At 46.0% G+C, this 23,685-nt stretch overlaps 1 protein-coding gene and 1 long non-coding RNA gene across 2 annotated transcripts in view; both read right to left on the bottom strand.

The window, feature by feature from the left end:
* LOC308576066 overlaps positions 1-23,685 on the bottom strand; it is a 300,866-nt gene that overhangs the window by 18,021 nt on the left and 259,160 nt on the right. The window lies entirely within an intron of this gene.
* The window catches only part of SYNE3 (spectrin repeat containing nuclear envelope family member 3), an 87,922-nt gene that overhangs the window by 17,569 nt on the left and 46,668 nt on the right, over positions 1-23,685 (bottom strand). The window contains exons 7-18 of the mRNA XM_081172768.1: positions 23,150-23,494; positions 22,731-22,867; positions 18,780-18,954; positions 16,664-16,846; positions 16,336-16,479; positions 14,634-14,768; positions 11,261-11,422; positions 9,674-9,837; positions 7,161-7,284; positions 4,208-4,360; positions 2,684-2,833; positions 295-333 (exon numbers count right to left, since the gene is read on the bottom strand). Of these exons, the coding sequence (XP_081028894.1) occupies positions 295-333; positions 2,684-2,833; positions 4,208-4,360; positions 7,161-7,284; positions 9,674-9,837; positions 11,261-11,422; positions 14,634-14,768; positions 16,336-16,479; positions 16,664-16,846; positions 18,780-18,954; positions 22,731-22,867; positions 23,150-23,494 (1,911 nt within the window). The remainder of the gene's footprint in view (positions 1-294; positions 334-2,683; positions 2,834-4,207; positions 4,361-7,160; positions 7,285-9,673; positions 9,838-11,260; positions 11,423-14,633; positions 14,769-16,335; positions 16,480-16,663; positions 16,847-18,779; positions 18,955-22,730; positions 22,868-23,149; positions 23,495-23,685) is intronic.

Here is a 23,685-nt window from a genome sequence, read left to right as displayed (position 1 = left end):
TTTCCTTAGTTTGTTTGGGAGAAATGGGTATGCTACGGTGGGGGTGTTTTTGATTATGTCTCTCTCCAGGTGTACCCATGGTTTTGTTTCGTCTTCTAGAATGCATCGGATTATGTGGCACACTTGGTTGGCAATGTAGTATAATTCTATGTTGGGGATTCTAATCCTGCAGCCGTGCCCTCCATAACAAAATATATTTCATTTCATTATTGGACAACTATGTTTTTAAAACACACAAACACACATATGCCCTTCCCTCTCCTTTTCTGTGAAGAAACAAAAACACACTCTTACCTTTCTGAATGTGTCTGTCTCCTCCAAAGAGCTTGTTGCCTGTTTAAAAAAGACAAAAGCACTGGGGTTTTTGTTTTAAGAAAAGAAACCACGGTATCCCCATGGAACCTATAAGCCAATGTTTATTTCACGAGGGGAATGTTGCTTTAAATTTCTCATCGTCTGGACAAGCTAAAGCAGCAGGTGATTTTCTATTTAATGAGCTTTATAGCACACATCCAGTTTAAATTCCAAATGGATTTTGTTCCCTAGCAAGTTAAAGTCTGGTTTAGGCTTACAAGAGAAATAACTATGATTTCACTGACACCTTCTGACTAGTTGTAGTTTTGCAGGGGATGGCACAGTAAAAGCGCACCACTGAGGCTGGATTCCTACACACATTTACCACAGAGTAAGGACACTGGACATTAACTTCTTACTTGCACTTTAGCCATCATTTGATTGTTGTGTATTTTTTCCCATCTAGCTTTCTTATTACTCCATATTCACCCCAGTTTTTAAAAAAAATCATTGCATTTAGAACTGGGGAAATGAAGAAGAGCAAATTCCCTTAAAATTTTAAGCACTTTTTTCATACAAAACAGCAAAGATTGGAGCTGCATGGCCGGCCTCTCCCCATCTTTTCCCAAATTACATGCAGACCAGCTAAAGGCATGTTGAAACATTTCCCCAAACCTTGCAAGCGTCGGCCAGTGAAGTACCTCAGGGTAGGGGAATGTGCAGGGCAATGGAATCACACATTTCCCCCCTCCATTATAACAGAGACGGGGTGGGGGGATGGACCTTTTCCAGCAAGAGGGCCGCATTCCATTCTCTGCAACCTTCCAGGGGCCGCATGCCAGTGGTGGGCAGAGCCAGAGGCAAAGTGGAAGGAGCAATGAATATCAATATTCCCTTCGTGAGGCAGGCTAGGTTTTTAACATGCACTCCCCAGCCCACCCCCACTTTCTATCCTCCATAGAAGAAGAAGAGGAAGAGTTTGGATTTGATATCCCGCTTTATCACTACCCTGAGGAGTCTCAAAGCGGCTAACATTCTCCTTTCCCTTCCTCCCCCACAACAAACACTCTGTGAGGTGAGTGGGGCTGAGAGACTTCAAGAAGTGTGACTAGCCCAAGGTCACCCAGCAGTTGCATGTGGAGGAGCGGGGAAGCGAACTCGGTTCACCAGATTACGAGACTAAAACTTTCAAGGGTGTAAAACGGGGCCGGCGAGGAATGTTGACCTGAGGAGTGGGTGTGGCCTGGGCTGGGGACAGTTTTGAGGGCCAGGGAGAGGGGCATAGAAAGCTGCATTTGGCCCCCAGGGCTGAGTATCCCCACCCCTGCAGTGGAAGAAAATGAAGATGGTGCTGCTTTTGATGGCAGCTAGTAATGCATGCATCCACCTATAAAGACTTAGTGTCAGTTTCAAGTACTTTGAATTTTTGCACGGCACAACTACAAACAAACAAAAAAACCCAAGAACATCTTCCCCCGCCTAATGCATCGAACTGATGGGCACCAACAGCATGGGACACAGGATAATCATAGACTCCTTTTAGTACCCTGTGATATTCCACATTTCAGACGGGTTCCATCAAGCCTCCTCTCCTTCCACTGTCACTTGGGGGCAGTCATTCCATCTGAGATGGGAAGCAGGGCTCAACGCATCAGCTTTCTCAAAAGACCAGCTGTACCAGGCGCCTGCCGCCCCTGAACTGTGCCAGCTGTTCATTAGAAGAAAAACTGTCTCAGAATTGGTGCCTGAGTTTTGTTTTCTGCTCTTCCCTTTCCCTGTTTCCTTTCCCCTGTTCGTCCTGGTTTTGTTTTGTTTTGTTTTTTTTTTTGATTGGAAGCCTTTTTGGTTGCAGAGTACAAGTGCTCCAAATAATAATAATAATAATAATAATAATAATAATAATAATAATAATAATAATAATAATAAAATCCACGAAACATGTGAATCTGACCATCAGACTTCGATATACCCATTTCCTACCAAGTATAACTGCATCTTTTCTTTGTTTATGACCATGCATAATATGGCTCCTCTGGGTAGAAGGGGAACAGCACAAGCCTAACACCCCTATTCTAAATGGGGTAAGAAGAAGAAGAGTTTGGATTTGATATCCTGCTTTATCACTACCCTACGGAGTCTCAAAGTAGCTAACAATCTCCTTTCTCTTCCTCCCTCACAACAAACACTCTGTGAAGTGAGTGGGGCTGAGAGACTTCAGAGAAGTGTGACTGGCCCAAGGTCACCCAGCAGCTACATGTGGAGGAGCAGGGAAGCGAACCTGGTTCACCAGATTACGAGTCCACCGCTCTTAACCACTACACCACACTGGCTTCCCAGTGTGTAATGTAAAAGTTCCCCAATCCACCTATCCTCAGATCACAAGGCCTACCAAGGAGTTGCCGGAATCATTCAGTTTCGACTTGTAGAGCATCCATCTGTAGCGCAGTTCCTCCAGATCATCGGAGTTCTTAACAATCGGCCGAAGGCGCAGGAGATCTTCAAAATGTTGCTGACCCTCAGGGACGCGAGACTGAAGCTCCTGGAAGGGAAAGTGGGGAGATAAAGCACTGTTTTGTTGTGCAAATGATGTAGGTGGTAGTGGTGAAGAGAGAACACACTGCCTTTTCCCATTACACATACAGTAATTAGGGGGCATTTCACAAATATTTTCAAAGGGGAAGGTGGATCACAAAGCGGTGAAGCTTCCCATTTTTTTATTCCTGTGTAGCTGCCTGGTTTTATTTTACATGGTTTTATATTTAAATATTTCATAAATATATATTAACTATATTTATATATGTCTTCCAAGGGTCTGGAAACCAAGCTTTAGAAGGAAAGGTTGACAGAGTTGGATATGTTTAGCCTGGATAAGGGGGATGCTAAAAAGAGATATCTTAGATATCAAATATCTTAAGGGCTATCACAAGGAAGAAGTAAAGGAAGAAAACACCAGCTAAGACAAGGATACAGTCACACCTTGGCTCCTGAACGCCTTGGGAGTCGAACGTTCTGGCTCCTGAACGATTGAAAGGGGGAAGTGAGTGTTCCTGTTTTCGAATGTTATTTTGGAAGCTGAACATCTGATGGGGCTTCCTGCAGCTAATCAGAAGCTGCGCTTTGGAAGTCGAATGTTTCAGAAGTTGAATGGACTTTCGGAACGGACTCTGTTCGAATTCCGAGGTACGACTGTATTGACAGGCTGGGACGTGTGCAGAGGAGGGTGACCGAGGTGATCTATGGCCTGGAAACCAAGCCTTATGAGGAACGGTTGCAGGAGCTGGGCATGTTTAGCCTGGAAGACTGAGAGGATATATGACAGCCGCCTTCAAATATCTAAAGGGTTGTCACATGGAAGAAGGAGCAAGCTTGTTTTCTCCTGCTCCAGAGCAGAGGATCTGAACCAATGGCTTCAAGTTATAAGAAAGGAGATTCCGGTGGCCTCACCTTCATTGGAGGTTTTTTAACCCCAGCCAGGTGGCCTGGCAGGGATTCTTTAGCACTGGGTTAGATGCCCTTTGGGTTCCCTTCCAACTCTACAACCCCACTCTGAACTACTTTTAAAACTATGCTAGTCTGAAAGATGTGGAAAGACTTCTCTGGGGATATTGGGGACAGGCTCACAGCTCAGTTGTAGAGCACATACTGTGCATGCAAGGAGGTCCCTGGTCCAATTCTTGGCATCTCCAGGGAGGGCTGGGAGATGCTTTTGCCTGCAAACCTGGAGAGCAGCTTACAGTCTGGTCAGTGCAGTCAATGCTGAGCTTGGCGGACCAACGCTGTGGCTTGTCATAAGGCAGCTTCCTATGTCCCTAACCCGTTGCAACATACCAGACTGGGGTATCTTCTCAAGCACACATGCAAGCACACCATACAGTAATGCGAAATTAACGCAGCATCGTGGAGTGGAGCAAACCTTTAACTTGCTGCGCCTTGCTTTAAGCTCTTCACCACTGGATGGTTTCCGGGCGAGAATTTTGGACAGCTTGGCATTTTCTTCTTGCAACCACTGCTCAAAGTTCTTGATGAGCTGGAGATCATCAGTATCTTCCTCTTTGGCCATGTTCTCCTGAGTTGCAGAAACAATTGCAAAAGACACAAATGTAGAAGACAAGGGCATGCACTTTCCCCCATGAGTTATTGAATAGTTGTATCCCATGCCCAGCAGAGTCAGCTATGAAACAAATCATTCATTTATCCTGTCTTCTGTCATCCCATTTGTGGAATGTTCTTCCCAGGGAGTTTCTCCTGGTGCCCTCATTATACACCTTTAGGAGCCAGGCGAAAACATTCCCCTTCAACCAGGCCTTTGGCTGACTAACATCCTGTATCCTTTTAAATGTGTTTGTGGGAGGTGGTGTGAGATTATTGTTTTGGTTTACTTTTATTATGTATTTTGTGTTTTCAAACTTGCATTTTTATGACGCAAATCATCCAGAGATCTATGGATGAAGGATGGCATTCAAATACAGTGGTACATTGGTTCTCAAACTTAATCTTTTCTGGGAGTCCATTCGACTCTCGAAACCGTTCGAGACATATGTGTGTTTTTGTATGGAACGTTTGGAAGGAAATAAGATGGTAAATAACAAATAACAAACTAAATATTGATGTATGTAATATTTATTTCTCAATTATATTTAGTGGTAGTATGGTAGTATGGTTGTAATGTTTTTTGTAACATAAAATCATTCAATAAAAATTATTTTTTAAAAAATATTTAAAAGAAAAGAAAACCAAGGCGCAGCTTCTGATTGGCTGCACGAGCTTCCTGCACTCAAGCGGAAGCCGAGTTGGAAGTTTGGCTTCCGAAAAACATTCGCAAACCGAAACACTTCCGGGTTTGTGGCATTCGGGAGTCGATTTGTTCCGGAGTCGAGCCTTTCGACAACCAAGGTACCACTGTATAATAAATAATAACTAGACTAGGACACTATTTGATTTTTTAAACTGGATTTGAAAAAAAGTTTAAAGCAGGAGTGACTAACCCTTTTTTAGCCCAAGGGTCACATTGCCTTCTGGGGGCCACATGGACAGAGAAACCCCCAACGTTGATCCTTGAGGATTAGTCCTATTGTGACACATGACTGGGCAGAAAGATATTAAACCTGTCTGTTCAACCCACAATGTAACCCACTGCTGCCGTTATAAATGTGCCCAAAAGTTGCTGTTAAGTTAGACTGAAATTTGGTTCTGAGGTGGGCAGGAAAATGCCAAGGAGTTGTCCTTCTTATGCTTGTTGGTTGGCAGAAGGTTTTCCTACCAGCTGCCATTGAGAACCACCAAGGAGCAGAACGCAGAACTCAGGAAGGAGTTCTCTGATCTGCAGTGATGTTTCCCTGAGCACAGAGTCGGTCCCATTTGATTTCATTCTTCATTCGTTCTGAAACGAACATAGATCCCCAGTTTAGGGGAGACGCTAAGAAGGACTTTTAAGGTACTGGAAAAGACGGCGCTTTTCACATTCAAAACATTTCAGAGTCGAGAACAGGCTCCGTTCCCAAGGTGTTTGCTGTTTGGTTGAATGTCAGTGTTACAAGCTACACCCGCTGTGAATATGGCCCCAGGTTCCCTATTAAAAAGTTTGATGGCTGAACGAAGAGTTGTAAACTGCAGAAAACACACTCGGAATTAAAACAAAGCAGCGCGGGCCTCTTTTTTTAAAAAAAAGAAGAAAAAGGGTCTGCTGCAAAATCAGGATTTAATTTGAACCAGGGCTCTCTCCAACATTCAGACCCGGCACCTGCACACTTTGTCCTGCCACCTATTTTCAATGTCAGGGGTCAGTCCTGGAACATGTAAAGCAATGGCAATAAAAAAAAGAGTGTGCCAATTGCCATCTGCAGAGTACATTTCCTCCACTATTGAGTAACCTCTGCCTGTCCCAGTTAGGACTGGTAGGTAGAAGGTGGGAGTTTATGAGACTAGATTTGAGCTCCAGCACCCATCGTGTTGGAGCTAAGCCACTGCATACAGGAAAAGCCACCTCTTCGTATTCCCTCCTTGGCGAAAGGGCCAACGTTCACTGGTAGAGCAGCTGCTTTGTTTGCAGAAAGTTCAATCCCAGGTATCTCCAGGTACTGTTGGGAAAGACTCCAACCTGATACCTGGAAAGCTGCTGTCGGTCAGTGTGAACATTACTGAGCTCAATGGACCAATGGACTGACTCAAATTAAGGCAGCTTCCTATGTTCGCAGTACAATGCAAAAGAGAAAAGCTTTGCGCTGGCAGCTAAATATCAGTTCCACACTGGCAACCGGACAGCATCTGCCACTGTAACTGTGAGCAAACAGGCCAGCTTAGGGGGTGCAGCAGAGCAGCTTTTGTGGTAGATCTGAGTTTGTGAAACACACACACACACACGCACACCATTCTCCCTACCAAGCACCAGTTGGGCAAAGCAAAAATAACAGACAGAAGAGCCCAGTTCATATTGCATACACTGAACGGAGATATTTAGCATCTTACACAGGTACAAATCTACAATGCGCTTCCTGACAAAGGCGAGTCTGAGCCAATCTGATTTCCACCCTCAGAAGTTGGTGAGAACTATAGCAGGGTTTCCCAATCTTGGGTCTCCAGCAGATTTTGGACTACAACTCCCATCATCCCTAGCTAGCAGGACTAGTGGTTTGGGATGATGGGAATTGTAGTCCAATAGCAGCTGGAGACCCAAGTTTGAGAAACCCTGACCTAGTGTCTGAAGAAGCGAGGGAACACAAGGGAACACAGTGCTCTGGCTGAAACAGGTTCTCACCTTTATGACCCCAGCCGTGAAATTGCTACAGGGGCTCAGACCCGTTCCTTCGCCAGCCCTGTTGCACAAAACTTAAGTCATAGCAAAAAGGTGACTAAAATGCTTTTCTCACCCAGGAGTGGTTGAGATCTTCTGTAGAGCGAATGGCAAAACCATGGGATGACAGGTTGGCCGAAAAGTTTGTTTTCTTGCCGGCATCTACCGTTGTCCTGTTTGGGTAGATTTTCTGGAGGAGACTATGGTCAAACCGAAGAAGGGGAGGGGAGAGGGGAGATAGTTAAGCTAAGGCTTGTAACATTTATAAAACTCCACTGCCTCCCTTATTCATCCTGGGACCACCAACTAAACCGTTAAGCTTACTAAAGATTCCTATGGGCTACATAGTGTGTTGAAGCTGTGGCCAATATTGTCATGAGCCCTGAGCTGGTGTCCTTGAGGGAGCCGTCAGATGAAGAGGAGGGATGGAAGGAGCATGGGGTAGTTAGAACCCCAGCCCCAATCCACTCCAGAAGGATAGGAGAACCCTGAGATAAGTGCACAGGGGGAGGAGAGGGGGGAGACCATTCTGTCTGGCAAGCAGAAATGCTTGCACTGGGAACAACCAGAAGAGTGAAGCATTAAATCCCTGCCTTCATCTTGATTCATGGATGACCTTGCTTGGATAAGCTTTCTCTGACGTTCTCTAGCAACTGAACCACCAGCTCCCAAACAGCACAAGCACAGCAGCATCACGGGACGAAGCAGAGATGTAAAAGATACCGTGACAAGTTCCTGCCAGTGGGTTTTATTCATTCTCCCTGGACGTGGTCTTGCCGTTTTAAGGCCACTTTTTAAATGGATCGTTACTTTCCAGGGGATCGTTCTAGCAGAGCGCTCCTAGCTGTGATTAGGAAACGGTTACAATCCGCGGCTGGTTTCTGAACTGATGAGGAAACCTGACAGGCTCAGGAGGTGGGGAAAGAAAGAGCTACTTAGATTGGAAAGTGTGGGGGGGTGGAAGTCTGGGCAAAGGAGAAAAGCATACAACTTGCCAGGAAAGTTATGGATAAAGGAAAGGGGGTGAAAGCTCAAATTCCCAGAACCCCACAGTGATTCATAAAGACTTAGATGGTATTATTCAGCTGCATTGGGAAAGATCTAAAAATTAATGCTTAATTATTGGAGCTTAAGTGATTAAATATTGGAGCAGAAACACACACACAGAAAAGGTTAAGTGTGGCAAGATCATTTAAGTTTATGGCTATGTACACACTATGCATTATTATCAATAATAATCAGTGCTTTTTTCTAAAAAAAATGTTTAGGGGTACTCTCATTTTCCTACTCATTGAAATACTGCCCCTCAACGAGGCCAAACTTAGATTCACAAAATGTTTAGGGGTATGTGTACACCTGCGTCCCCCCAGGAAAAAGCACTGTGAATAATAATAATGATAATAATAATTTGTGCCCTGTCCCAGACACTTTGGGTGGCTTCCAACATATATAAAAACATAATATATTTAAAGCATACTTTCCCCCGAGCCAAAGAACCCTGGGAATTGTAGCTCTGTGAGGGGAAAACTACAGTTCCTAGGATTCGTGGGAGGGTGAGGAAATGTACTTTAAATGTACAGTGGTACCTCTAGATACGAATGGGATCCATTCCGGAGCCCTGTTCACATCTAGAGGTAAACGTAACTAGTGATAGCACGTCTGCGCATGTGCGTGTCGCTTTTCGACGCTTCTGCGCATGCGTGTGACATCATTTTGAGTGTCTGCACATGTGCAAGCAGCGAAACCTGGAAGTAACGCGCTCCATTACTTCTGGGTTGCCGCGGAGTGCAACTCGAACCTGCTCAACTCGAAGCGTATTCAACCCGAGGTATGACTGTACCTTATGAAAATGTCTCTCTACTTAGAAAAATTTAAAGGGCTTATTAGAAGAGAATTGGTTCCTGCTTGTAGGCTTCCATAGAGCACAAATGCTGCTGGGTTCCTTTGTTACCAGGATACAGCTTTATAAACTGTGGGATGCATTTAGATAAACAGTTTAACCACACTATAACCACTGCTGCAGCATTTTGGAGCTTTCATGCAGCAGTTACTCAGAAAGGAAGCCACTCTGCCTGCTGCTTTCTGTGCCGTGTCTATATCAGAACTGTTACTTAAGCACTTGCTGAGTAGCCATGGGCAACATGGAATTGCCAGCAGGCAAATGAACAGGTTGGTGGAGGAGGAACCATCACTCCTCTGCAACTAGAAAAAGAAACTGAGCCGACTGGCAGAGGAGTGAAGCCTCTGCCACAGCCGGCAACTTTTGCAGGCTAGTAACTTTAGTGGGCTTATTTGCAAGGCTGAGCGACATTGCCAAATGAGGATCGGCAGGCCCCAAACTGGAAATGCTACCTTGGGCATAAGAAGAGCCTTGCCGGAAAGGCTCAAAGGCCTATTTGGTCTAGCACTCTGTTCTCACACTAACAAAGCAGTTGTCTCTTGGAAGCCCACGAACCACACAGACCTTTCAAAGTGTTGAGGAAATGGGAGCTAATAACACAACCACGGCTTCGCCTGCCCTTTCGCTCTGTCCACCCTCTGTGCCAGCCAACTTGGAGTGCAGAATATCACAGCTGCCTATCTGCCTACCTTGACATCATGCCTTCGAGAGACTCGAAAGATTCCTTTAGCCGCTTCACTTTGGTTCGGATGTTCTCAGCACCTTCCAACGAAGAGTTTTCTGCGACCAGCTGCCCGTGGGCTTCAGTGAGGTGCAGCTGAATCTCTCTGTCTGGAAACTCAGTTTGCAGCCTCTGAAAGGCACAGGGCACAACACGCAGAATCATGTAGATGCCACCAAAGTATCTCTCCATCAACGCTGAGCCAGACAAGCATATTGGCAAGGCAGCTGCAGCAATGGCTTGCCTCTCCAAAAGGGTATTGGAGAATGTGATGCTAATGTCCAGCACCAAGATGAAGGTCTACCAGGCTTGCGTCTTGAGCATGCTGCTTTATGGAAGTGAGTTGTGGGCAACTTACACCCGCCAGGAGCGATGCCTCCACACCTTCCATATGCACTGTGTCAGGAAGATTTGGGGCATCACATAGCAGGAAAGAGTCTTAAACAAAGGCATGGTCTCCCAAGCCCACATTCTGCACTCCTGTCTCAGCAACATCTACGCTGGCTTGGCTCATGTCCACAGAATGGAAGATGGCAGGATCCCCAAGGATGTGGTCTATGGGAGCTGGCTTCCAGCTCTAGGCCCGGTGGTAGACCAGCTCCGCGTTACAAAGATGTCAGCAAACGAGGCACGAAGGCTGGCAACATTAACCCCACCCTATGGGAATCCTTGCAGACAACCGCAGTGCCATGAAACAGACAGATAGGCTGTGTATCCATAGCAGTGAACAGAGGAGGAATTGCCACTGGGAGGAGCACAGAGAGAAAAAACACCATGGTGCATCTGCAGCAGCACAACTGGATGCCTTCATCTGCCCCAGCTGCAACAAACATGTCTCTCTAGAATCAGTCTCTACAGGTACAGCAGATGCTGTAACTCTTCAACAGACGGATGCTAACAGTCTATGCACAGTTGATGCTTTTGTAAATGGAAACAGAAGAGGACCCCCTGCTAGATCAGCCACGGATCCATCTGCACCCGGGATGGGGAACCCCTTTCAGCTGCATTTCCTTGAGGGCAACATTTTAGGGGTGCAAGGTTGGTTGGAAATGGCTGCCAGAGGCAAAGGTGGGTGTGGGTCAATGGATGTAATACTTTGTTTTGTACAGCAGGTTACATTTCAGTCATGCAAAGGTCAAGGGCTTCTGCACACACATTCACACTTCTCCACCCTTTCCTCCAGGCAAGCGAGAGCCTTTAGCACTTGAGAAGGGGACAGAGCAAGGGCTGGTGAGAAGTGTGGCTTGGCAAGCGTGTGACCGAGGAAGGGATGTGATCTGGAGGCAGTGTCAAGGGCCAGACAGAAAAGCTTGGAGGGCCACATTAGGCCCTGTGCCTGAGGTTCCTCACCCTTATTCTAAACCCAGGATAGGGAACCTGTGTCCCTCCAGATGTCGATGGACTACACTTTTCTCCACCCATGACCATTTGCCATGCTGGCTAGGGCTGATGGGAGTTGTAGTCAGAAACACCTGGAGGACACCAGGTGGGGGCAGGCGGATTTGTCACCTGCACAGCATGGCCATGGCATCACAAGGAAATAAATGTTCCTCACCTCCATGTCCAAAGCCCTGTTGTTCGTTTTCCACCCTCCATTGCCATCCTGATAGGACTCCAACTTCTGCTTGGTGACCGTCAGCCACTGCAGGAGATCTGACGATTTGTCATTAAATGTCCAGTGGACTTGGACGTGGTGCTTGCTCTGGGCTGTCATGTTCTACAAAGAACATCAGGGAGAACCACATCAGTAATCAGTCACAACAGAGATGTCTTAGTGGCCCTCCTTGTTATCTCCTAGTGAGCAAGGATGCTGCCTCAGGCCTCCCTGCATATTGCACAGTCCTGGGCTGCAACGCAACTCCAGGTTTCATTCTGACACTCCTGGAGATGGGGGAGAAATTTGATTTGATGATTTTAAAACCACATGCATCAAACCAGCACTTTCTAAAATGATATGAGGACCAAAACGCAGTCGAGCCATCCTTCAAAATAATTCACACTTATCCAAATTTTGCAACGCAATTTGCCAACAAAACAATGTTTCTGAATATGCAGATTTTAAGAGAAAACGTGCCTAAAAATGAAGATGTGTGATGGCCTGGGAGTCTGATTCAGAGGCTGAACCAGAGGAATCCCAGCCTGCACAGGAGTCCCCACCTCCAGGGCCGGCTGAACTGGGGCAGGGCCTTGAATCTGAAGCGCCTGCACCTGTGCCGGATCCTCAGGAGCAGGCACCAGGTGAATCCACTCTGGCTCCGGAGGTGATTGAGGACCCATTGCCTACAGGTGAGCCTCTCCCAGCCCTGTCAGGGGAAGGTGAGCCTCCCCCTGGGTCCAGTAACCCTCCAGCCTCTCCTGAGCTGCAGAGGCTCAGGGCAGAGAGGCGGAGGGAACTGGTTTCTCCCAGGAGGAGTGCTCGCCTTAAGGCCAGGAGAGGCAGGTCACCTGTGGGCCGGGACCGCCCCTGGCCTCAGAGAAGATAAAGGCCAGTCAGCCCGGTCCCAGGTTGCGGGAGCAACATTGTTGGAAACCTGTGTCTGCCAGCACCCAGACCTGTTATTCCGGAGTTCCTGACCACGCCTGGCTTCCTGCTTTGGACCCCGCTTTGCCCTTGGTGGACAGTCTCCAGACCCTCGACCCAGGACCGGACTCTGACCACGCCTCTTGGTAACCCCCCCCCCCGGGTCCAGCACAAGATGTTATTAAAAGTAACATACAAAAATGCATTGCATTAGGAGACAATGTTTGTGCACACAGGTTTGTTTATTGGGAGAAATGTGCGCTAAAATGCCTGCTTAAAGTGGTGTGGTACTGCTTTAAATGTATAGTGCAGGTGGAGCCTTATTTGCAGTCCTATATACACCCACATTGCAATAAGTCACATTGAACTCAACAGTACTTTTTTCAAAGTAGAAATGAGTACAATTGCGCTGCAAGTTGGCGGCATGAGCAAACCATTTCCATAAATGAAAAATGAGGGTAGATAGCAGATCAAAGTAACATCTGCATCAGCAGTAAAATGAGATCTTTCTTAACTAGCACGCAATTAAAAGAACCCTTGCATATTTAAAGCTGGCCACACGGTGGTGTTCTAAGAATAAAAATGCACGATGCAAGTGTATCCCTGGGGATGAGGGAGAACTTGCTTGGTCCGCTTTTCACAGTGGACCTGTCCTGAACTGATGCTCTCAAATGTATTTGTGGATTAGAACGCAACTCCCGGTCAGATTATGCCCTTCTCAGGATATTGCAGTGCATTTTGGGGATGAATAAGAACTTAAAAGATGTGGAAGGTGTATAGAAAATGCACATTTTACTGGTGAAAGCACTGGAAAGTTTGGATTTCATGCTAGAAGTGTGCATAAGATGTGTACGAAATGCATACAATGGGTTTGAAGAGGCCTATGGTTGAGTGACAGCGAGACCAGAATGGAATAGAATTGGTTGCTCAGCCAATCCCTACATTTATTTATATTTCTGATGAAGTAGGATGCAGCACAGGAAATATATACAGTGGTACCTCAGGTTAAGAACTTAATTCGTTCTGGAGGTCTGTTCTTAACCTGAAACTGTTCTTAACCTGAACCACCACTTTAGCTAATGGGGCCTCCCACTGCCGCCGCGCCACCGGAGCATGATTTCTGTTCTCATCCTGAAGCAAAGTTCTTAACCCAAGGTAATATTTCTGGGTTAGCGGAGTCTGTAACCTGAAGCGTATGTAACCCGAGGTACCACTGTATGTATGTGTGTGTGTATATATATATATATATATGTATATGTGTGTGTATGTGTATATATATATGAATGCACACAGAAATATGTATGTTTTTGTGCTGTAAGGCACACTTTTTTCTTTTCTCAAAACCACAGACCTAAACAGCCAAACAAACAAACAAACAAAAAAAGAGTTCTCATTCATGGTGGTGCTTTTTTTAAAAAAAAAGTCTTCCTAAAAGAGGAGTTTGACATTTACAAGCAACTTTATCCCTCTTGAAAACCCAGCCCAAATTTCTGCATTATTGTACATTTTTTATCACCACCTTTAGATTTCAGTTGGCCCATCAAACTAAAATATTGCAGCAAGCTTGTTATTTCTTTTGAGAACGAGTGTAGACCTTTATTCCCCCACCTACAAATCACTAGACGCTAAATTGATTCGCTATGTTACATAACACTATTTGTTTCCAGAGGTTATAACCCCCCGGCAATAAACTGTGTGGATGATCTAGTAGTAAGATTCTCTGCACAACAATATATAAAGGCCAGATCGATGCCTGAAGTGGCGGAGACACCCCCCCCCCCCCGAAAGCTTTGGAAAAACACCAAGATGGATTTTTATGTCCCACGCATCAGCAGCCTTAAAGCACTGAACAGAGACTTCCAGGTTCATAGCCATGACAACAAAAAGTTCCATTTTTTAAAGCGTCTTGAGAGTGCATCCCGGACCGCTGTGGAAATAACTTCCACTGAACTCAGCTAGACTTGCTTTGGATCAAATATGCACAGAGGATCAGGCTCCTCAGAAGCTAAATATGTGATCTTTAAGAGGCAAATGACACTTACTGTTAAATGTGGCTTTGCATTTGTCCTTAAACCACAGCAGAAAGTGTGGAGGCCCAGGCAGGACTTGGCTTGTGTAATGAAAATCTGTGCCGCTGCCCCTCACTACTATTTTCATTAGCACCAATGAAAATAGCAACTGTGGGGCGGTGGGGGAGGTAAAGCAGTGGTGGGCCACCTTAGGTCAAGGGGCCAAATGAGGCCCTTCAGTCCTCTCCATGTAGCCCTTGAAAGTCTCCCAGAGCCACGCCATTCACTGACCTTGCTTTGCAACCAAAGCGTTTTTGCCCAGCTGGAACTTGTGGAGAAACAGCTGCAGAGATGCAAACTATGCCACAAAGCAAAACATTGAGCGAAACCTGATTTACCTCCAGAGACCTGTTCAGTATTTGATAGCTGGAGGAAAGCTGCTTGGTTTTATTAATCTGCGCTGGGTCGGACTGTGCGAGTTTTTCCAGATCTTCGATTTGAACAGCGCACTCTGTCATGTCTCCTTGGATGACCTGGAGAAGAAGATTTCACGTTGCACAAGTTGTCAAGTGTGAAGTCTCCCTTCCTGGAGACATTTGCACTGAAAACATTGGCATCAGGGGCCAGGGCTAGTCGGCAATATATGGCGGCATCAGGGGGAGGGACTAGTTGTCATTGGGGGTTGGGATTCTCAACCAGCTCTGGTCCCACCTGCTCATGCAGTGATGATTGCCATCATCATCATCATCATCATCATCATATATTACTTATACCCCACCCATTTGGCTGGGCCTCCCCAGCCACTCTGGGCAGCTCCCAACAGAATATTAAAAACACGATTAAAACATCAAACATTAAAAACTTCCCTAAACAGGGCTGCCTTCAGATGTCTTCTAATACCCAAATAGTTGTTTATTTCCTTGACATCTGATGGGAGGGCGTTCCACAGGGCAGGTGCCACTACCAAAAAGCCCCTCTACCTGGTTCCCTGTAACCTCCCTTCTCGCTGGGAGGGAACCGCCAGAAGGCCCTTGGAGCTGGACCTCAGTGTCTGGACTAAACAATGGGGGTGGAGACACTCCTTCAGATATACTGGGCCGAGGCTTTTTAGGGCTTTTAAGGTCAGCACCAACACTTTGAATTGTGCTCAGAAATGTACTGGGAGCCAATATATATTACATGGTCTCGGCGGCCGCTCCCAGTCACCAGTCTAGCTGCTACCTGAGATCCTTTAAGTGGCAATGCCAAGGATTAAACCAACAGCCTTCTGCAGTCAAAGCAACTGCCCTGCAACTGAGCACAGCAGGAAAAAAGCCTCACAGTGAGGATTTTCTGTGTTGTGCCTTTTACATGATGTCATATGCAGAATTGCTCAAACAACAGTACCACCAGCAAACCAAACAAATATGTCAGGAACCTGAATGCCCTAACACGTTCATTAGGGGCAATGAGCAGCCATCTCTAACTTTTATTACCACCACCACTCCCTGAAGTTCAGCAGCTTAGCATACAATTCAAGCCACATTTTAAACTTCAGAGCTAGTGGCAGAGAGAGCCTGGGAGCTGGGGAAGGGACTGAGGAGTTCTTGTTTAATCACAGCGGTTTTGCACACTGTCACATGGAAGTCTCTTCTGTACATTACTATATAGTATATGTGTAGGAGAGAATGAGAGCCTTGCAAAGACATCAGAGAAGGTGTGCAGAGGTGCACATACAGAAATGGTACAGAGGTAAGGAAAACTCCTCACAGTCTCAGCTTTCAAAATGAAGGAATTGCAATTAATATCCCACTTTTCCTACAAACAGACAGGGTGGTGGACATGCTCTCTCTCCTTTTATCCTCAGAACAACTTTGCAAAGCAGAATAGACACAAAGGAAGAGAGTGACTGGCCCATGGCTATCCGGTAAGCTCTGTGGCTGAGTAGGGATTTGAACCCAAGTCTCACAACTCCAGGTCCAATGAGCTGACCACTACACTACACGGGATCTCTCGCTCCTGTGACTCCACAAAAACACCCTGTGCATTGATGGTGCTCTTTTGCCTGAGTAATGACATCCACCAGAACAGAATTCTTCTGAATAGGAACCATCCAATTACCTGTAGCCTCTGAAGCCGGGCTTCTTTGCCCGCCAGGTCAGGCAACGGTTCCTTCTCTGCCTCCAACTTGGCTCTGATAGCAGACAATTTCTTCTGCAAAGGCTCGAAGACCACCTCAAAATCTTTATGCTGAGACACCAAAGCCTATCCGAAGAGAGAGAAGATTGGTTTTTTTATTCCACACAGTTTGGCATGATTGCCTTCCGCCGCTTACTCTGCCAGACTCACATGAAGGCATACAAGTGTATCAAATAACAAGAGGACTCATGGTCCCAAAACACAGAATTCATCCCGTGGCCTAAGAGCAAAGTCCATAGAAGCATCTCACCTGCAGCCTGATTTTGCTCTGAAGCAGACTTTTGTGCAGGTGTTCCGTTTCCTTTGCAGCATCAGCTGCTTCAGCCAGGAGCGACTTTGCTCTCTCTGCCTCGAAAATGCTGCCCAGGAAATCTTTCTTCATCTGCAACATCATGAGCTGCTCCTTAAAGCGGGAGCTTTCGGCCAGAAATGCCTACAGGGGAGAACACATTTTCACATGAATAATTTGTACCCTGCTTTCCAAAATAACACCAACCCCACCATTAAAGTCCAGCGCATGTCAAAAATGCAGCAATACGCATGAAAATCTGAGAACCTAGCATATAAAAGCCTCCAGGAAATGAAGCATTTTCAAAGCCCATCTGAAAACAGGAACAGGCTGAGCAGATCTCTCTGAAGAGAGAATTCCCCAGCTGTGGTGCCAACACCAAAAAGGCCCTGTGTCCTGTGTCCACCAATAAAATCCTTGCTTCCAAGCCCAATGGAATGTGATAGTGAATAACTTTGGTTTGGTATTTTATAACAACTGTTGCTGTTCTTAGCTTGTTTTTAAAACTCCTAAGTTATTGCTTTAACTTACATGGGTTGCCACCGTGAGTTCACTGAGAAAAGGTGATGGCCAGTCAATGATGACTGGCCAGAAAGCAGAGCTCTTGGATCTCAATATCAGGGACTGGGTAGATTTGTACTAGTTGGGGTGAAAAAATGCTAATGGGCTATGGAATCTATGTTCTGTCTCCAACCGTTGGAGGAAGCAGAATACCACTTTCTGGGAATCGCAAGTAGGGAGAGCACTGCTGCATACAGATTCTGCTTGCAGGTTTGGTTGGCCACTGTGAGAATAGGATGTTGGGAATCGATGGTCCTTTGGCCTGATCTGGTAGGGAATTTTTGTTCTTATGTGCACACACCAGTAACCTGGCCCCAGGCTGTTTAAGGTTTTAAATCTTCTATAGTTTTCAAACCGTGGCCTGGGATTCTTGGGTTGTTTATGAGAGATTGCTTGGTGAGAAGATCATAGCGATGGGAATTATTCCCCAAAAGACAACTGGTCCACCTCTAACGACCTTCATGGTGACCCAGAAACTACAACTAATCCAGAATGCGAAAGCTAGACTGGTGACTAGGAGTGGCCACCAAGACCATATAACACTGGTCCTGAAAGACCTACATGGGCTCCCAGTACGTTTCCGAGCACAATTCAAAGTGTTGGTGATGACCTTTAAAGACCTAAACAGCCTTGGCCCAGTATACCTGAAGGAGAGTCTCCACCCCCATCGTTCAGCCTGGATACTGAGGTCCAGCGCTGAGTGCCTTCTGATGGTTCCCTCACTGCAAGAAGTGAGGTTACAGGAAACCAGGCAGAGGGCATTCTCGGTAGTGGCACCCACCCCACCCTGTGGAACGCCCTCCCATCAGATGTCAAGGAAATAAGCAACTATCAGACTTTTAGAAGACATCAGAAGGCAGCCCTATTTAGGGAAGTTTTTAATGTTTGATGTTTTATCGTATTTTTAATATTCTGTTGGGAGCAGCCCAGAGTGGCTGGGGTATGAATAAATAAATAAATAAATAAATAAATAAATAAATAAATAAATAAGTAGTTGTTATTCCTCACTGCTAGATTCTGCTGACTTGGGGAGAAAGGGAGGTGTGTTTCCATGCACAGAACTTAGGGTTCTTCGATGTGTCCAGATCTTATCATAATGACAGCCATTACTGCGGGTTGAAAACAAACGGGGTTGTTTTGCTGCACATTTTAATCATGGCCATTTATATTTTTATGTTTTAATGGGACTGTTTCATTGTGCCTTTTAATTATGGTGTGTTTTTAATTGTTCTGTATTTTAACAACATTGGGCAATTGGTTTTTACGTTTTGTGAAATGGCTCGGGAGCCATCTGGGAATTAAGCAGCATGTAATTATTTAATAATAAATGCTGTTTCCTATAATAGCAGAGAAGCCTTCCTTTAACGGGGGCTGCCCAGCGGTTGCAGAAACAACAATGTCATGTCTCCTTGCCAGCAAATTACGTGTGTGTGTGTGTGTGTGTGTGTGTATACACAAACAGGTTCTGTGCCTGACCAAGTTTTAGGCTTTCAAGAACTGCAGAGGATCTTGTCACCTCTATCTGATGCAGAAAAGCATCTGTCAAGGCCGGGTCAGAGACATTCGCCGCTGTGTCCAGGAGCCTCTGAGCCGATGGCTTCCACAGCTGGAACTCTCTCACGGGGTTCTGAAAGCGTTGCCTCAGTTCCGTCTCAGTCTCGGTGCTCATTTTAAACGTCTTCTGCTTCAGGCTGCAAAAACAGACAGAGAACTACGCTACAAAGCTGAAGGAGAGAGAGAGAGAGAGAGAGAGAGAGAGAGAGAGAGAGAGAGAGAGAGAGAAGGCCTGGCTTTTCCTTTACATTGGAAGCCAAATGGTCAATGCTCTCTGTGCTTTGCTCTTTTGACACAAGGCAGTTCAGTCTCTGCTTCATAATAAACCCGTTTTCTTGCTTCCGGGCAGCTGCCTCTGCCACTCAGAGGAACAACAAAACCTTTTTTATTTTATTTTTAAGATACCAAGATGCACATTCCTTCCTGGTGCACCTGCCGTGTGGAATTACTATAAGCGAGTCTGTGCAACTGGAACATAGATCACTCGAGTCAGACCACTGGTTCGCCTACCACAGCATTGTCTGCATGGAGAACAGCTGCATCAGGCCCATCGTCCTGTTCTCACAGCGGCCAACTAGATGCCTGTGGGAAGCCTGTAAGTAGAACATGAGTGTAACAGCGCTCTGCCCACCTGCGATTCCCAGCAACAGGAATTCAGAAGGATGAAGCATCTGGCAGTGGAGGCAGAGGACAGCCATCATGGCTAGTACTGTCTGGCAGTGGCTCTCAAGGGTTACAGTAAGAGGTCCCTCCCAGCCCTGTCTGGAGATGCTGGGGATTGAACCCAGAATCTTCTGCATGCCTAGCAGGTGCTCCAGCACTGAGCTATGTCCCTTCCCCTCCGACCTAGAAAGGCAGAAACCAGCAACGACTTCCCTAAATCAGAATCTCTTTGCTGCTTTACAAACACTTGGCAAAACACTTTTCTCTAGCTGGATGGAACCTGGCCAGCTGCAGCTGCCAATCTTAATGGAGAAACATCTTTGGAGAAAACATCTCCTGGGTGTTAATTCTCCCTGGGAGAAGCCTTTTGTTTTAGCTAAACTAGAGACAGTGAGGAGTTTTCATCTCACTTGACACTGAACAGCAGGATTCTCATTTCCCTTTGTATACAATAAGAGGAGGTAGCCCTCAAACTAATTTTGGAGGATGAGAGGCCCTGCAACAACTAACTTTGCTGTTCTTCCGCTTCTGCCCCTTAAGGATTTGCCACTTCCTGCAAAGCAGTGAGCTGGCAGCAATCTGTTTTTTCTGCGTTGGCAAACGTTGGGAGTTTTCTTTTTCCTTGCTACTCCTCATTGGAAAGCATCCCAGACTTGCTTCCTAAAATCTGAACTGCCTTCTTGAAACGACCCATTTAATAAAGACAAACCTTTTTCAGCTTGCCAGCGTGCTCTGTGCTTGACATAAGGAAGACAGCTTTTCAGACGCAAAAAAAATTAACCGTGCCTTTGCAAGACCGACGATCTTTCCTCCAAGTCTGGAAAGGTGTGGGCTATATGTTCGTCACTTCCTGATTCCAGTTAGCCTGGAAGTGCAAGTCTTTTGCCAAAGCTCAGGGGGAGAGGGAGAGAGAGAGAGAGAGAGAGAGAGAGAGAGAGAGAGAGAGAGGGAGGCTGGATTTCCTGCCTATCCCAGCTGAATGTAAGTAGGAAACAGGAGGTTGGTTATTAGAAGCTGGCAGGATAGGTGTACCCAAAAATCTATGACGGGAAAGAAATTAGCCCAGCAAAACTGGAGAGAAGGGCCATGCCTAGCAATTCACTACTGTTTACTGCTATCTCTGCTGGAGGAGACTCTTGAGAGTCCCATGGACTGCAAGAAGATCAAACCTATCCATTCTTAAGGAAATCAGCCCTGAGTGCTCACTGGAAGGACAGATCCTGAATCTGAGGCTCCAATACTTTGGCCACCTCATGAGAAGAGAAGACTCCCTGGAAAAGACCCTGATGTTGGGAAAGATGGAGGGCACAAGAAGAAGGGGACGACAGAGGATGAGATGGTTGGATAGTGTTGTCGAAGCTACCAGCATGAGTTTGACCAAACTGTGGGAGGCAGTGGAAGACAGGAGTGCCTGGCGTGCTCTGGTCCATGGGGTCATGAAGAGTTGGACACGACTAAATGACTAAACAACAACAACAACTGCTATCTCTGTATTGTCTGTCTTCAAGCATGGCAAACAAGGCACAGAACATTTCAAGATAAGGATTACGAAGTATAAATGGGCAGCCCTAACCTAGAGACTAACAGCACTAACAGTGACCTACAGAGCAAGCTGGCTCTTAGGACAGATGTCACCCAGGCAAGCAGGAGAAGTGGTTTTGCTCAACTTTCAAAGCAGACTGCCAACACCTGACATTCAGAATAGACAGGAAGGAGGGCAAGATGCCATGCAAGGTAGCGAGAGGAGAAGCATCCTTCTTCCCACCCTCCCTTGCCACTGGAACAAATGATGTGATTTAAAACTGGCTGCCTACTGACTACTGAGCCAGGTTCAAGCCCTTTGTTTTAATTTGCAAAGCCCTGAACAACTTAGGTCCAGGTTATTGTAGGGACTTTCTAAGCCCTTATATCTCAGCACCATCGCTGAGATCGTCTGTAGGAGCGTCAGTGTTTGCCTCCCAAGTTTTTATTTATTAATTATTATTATTATTACTTTTTAAAATTGATATACCGCTTGATTATAGGGTGGAAAAATCCTCAATTGACACCCACACGAAACTGAGCCATTCAGCGTCATTGCCTATTCCTGTGGAAAACTCTTCCAGCAGAGATTCAGCAGGTGCTCTCTGCATTAACTTTAAAAGGTTTGTGGGGGGAAATTCCTTGCTGCCAGGCTTATACAGACAAGTAAGGGGGGGACATTTCCCACAATAGTCAGCTGGTGATCTGCTTTAATATTTGTGTGATTCCTATTATAGTTTCACCGCTTTGATATTTTAAAATGAAATGACAGTCTATTTTGGCACTAAGGGCAGGCAAGCTGGGTTAAGCAGCAGAATATGGGAAGAGCCTTATACCCTAAGTCAGACCACTGGTCTTTCCAGCTTCACATCGTCTACATTTACTGCCATTGGCTGCGCTGGATTTTAGACAGGGGTGTTTCTGAGCATCGACCTTTGTGAGTCTTTCTCCCAACTAAATGCTGCTGATGTGCTCCAGCACAGAACACCAATTAGTAAGGTTGGAAAAGACCAAAAGGCTTATTTAGGTCACATCCCAGGTATGTGGCAGGACCACCCAGTACTTCAAGGAAGGACCAGAGCTTAGTGAGAGAGCAATTTGCTTTGCAGGCCCTAGATTTCATCCCTTGCATCTCCACACAGGGCTGAGAAGACCCTTTCCAAAATCCTGCTGAGGTGCTGCCATAAGACTCATTTTATCCAATAAACATTTCCTCCTAAGTAAGGACATGTGCTGAAGGGTCAGCAGCAAAAGGAAGACTCTTGCCACCAACACTTTCCAATAATGGGATCTCCCACTTGACCTCTTTCTGCTACAGAGATGGACACAAGGACAATGGTCCACCTACTGTTGCATCCTGTTCTCACAGTGGCTGAGGAGATGCCTCTGGGAAGCCTGCAAGCTAGACATGAACGCAACATCACTCTGCCCACCTGTGATTCTCAACAAGTGGTATTCAGAGGCATAACACCCAAGGCAGTGGAGATGGAGCATAGTGAATATATTGCGCTAGGTGACCCAATGGACTGACTTGGTATAGCGTAGCTTTGCATGAATATCCCACCAAACAGAGCCAGATGTAAAATAATGATCCAAGACATTTTGCTGCCTGGATAGAAGCCAAATGGTTCGCCTCCCCCCTCCACCATCCCATTTGAAGCAACTCTTCTCAGGTATAGTTTATTTTCAATGGCTACTCGTTCCTGTCCTCCTCGTTCCCCCCAAATACCTTTGATATTCCCGTATTAGGCCTATCATGCTTTCGGAAAGTGCTTGCGTGTCTTGCGAAAACCTGAACAAATCCTTCAGTTGAGCCTTCAGTCTCTCAACCTTTGATTCCTCTGCTGCGAGAGTTGCCTTTGCTGCCTTAAAACACAAAGGTATTATGATTTAAAATGCACACACACATCAAAGCAATTTATCTTACTGGGCACATTTGCATATATTTTTATTCTGCATTTATCTAGAAAAAGGCAATTTTCTTGTTCCAGATTGCTTCCCTATTGCTCTTAAAATTCCCTGAGCAAAACAAGTTTGCATACTTCAATCACATGGGCATGTATAAGTGTAGATAAGAAAGCCTGGCAGGATAATACAGACTTAACAATTTCCTTGTTCCCTGTCTGTCCCTGACAAATAATCACTCACCATGAATTTTCTCCACAGAGTGATTAAGTCCTCGTCGCCTCTCACTCTGTCATCTGATTCAAAGGTGCTTCCTAATCTCTTCAGGCTTTTACGGAAGTCCTGGACCTCACCTTCCAAGAGCCTGGCTTGCGAATGATAGGCGTTTTCAGATTTAAGGCTCTTCAGCAGCCTCTCTTCTTCCTCAGCGCTGACCACCTTCAGCTTCTCCAGGGCTTTCTTCAGATCCTCAAGCTCCTCTTTCAACTTCTCGGCTCCCAGCGGGGAGGTGTTCTGCATCACACCTGTAGACTGAGCTTCAAGATGTCGCCATTTCTTTTCCCCACTCTTCACATCTTTGGCAATGTCCTACAGGAGAAAGGGGTTCAGAAAGAGTTACATAGAGGGACAAGGTTGCTACTACGACATCCCAGGACTAGTTGGACTAGATGAACCTCGGGGGTCACAACTCTACAATTCTACTACTACTCAGGTACATAGGAAACTGCATTGTTCTGAGTCTGACCCATTGGCCCATCCAGCTCAGAACTGTCTGGCTG

Source organism: Podarcis bocagei (genome assembly GCF_964188305.1).
Source record: "Podarcis bocagei genome assembly, chromosome: 1".
NCBI lineage: Eukaryota > Metazoa > Chordata > Lepidosauria > Squamata > Lacertidae > Podarcis > Podarcis bocagei.
Note: the sequence above shows the minus strand (reverse complement) of the source record. Positions and strands in the feature narration are given on the sequence as shown.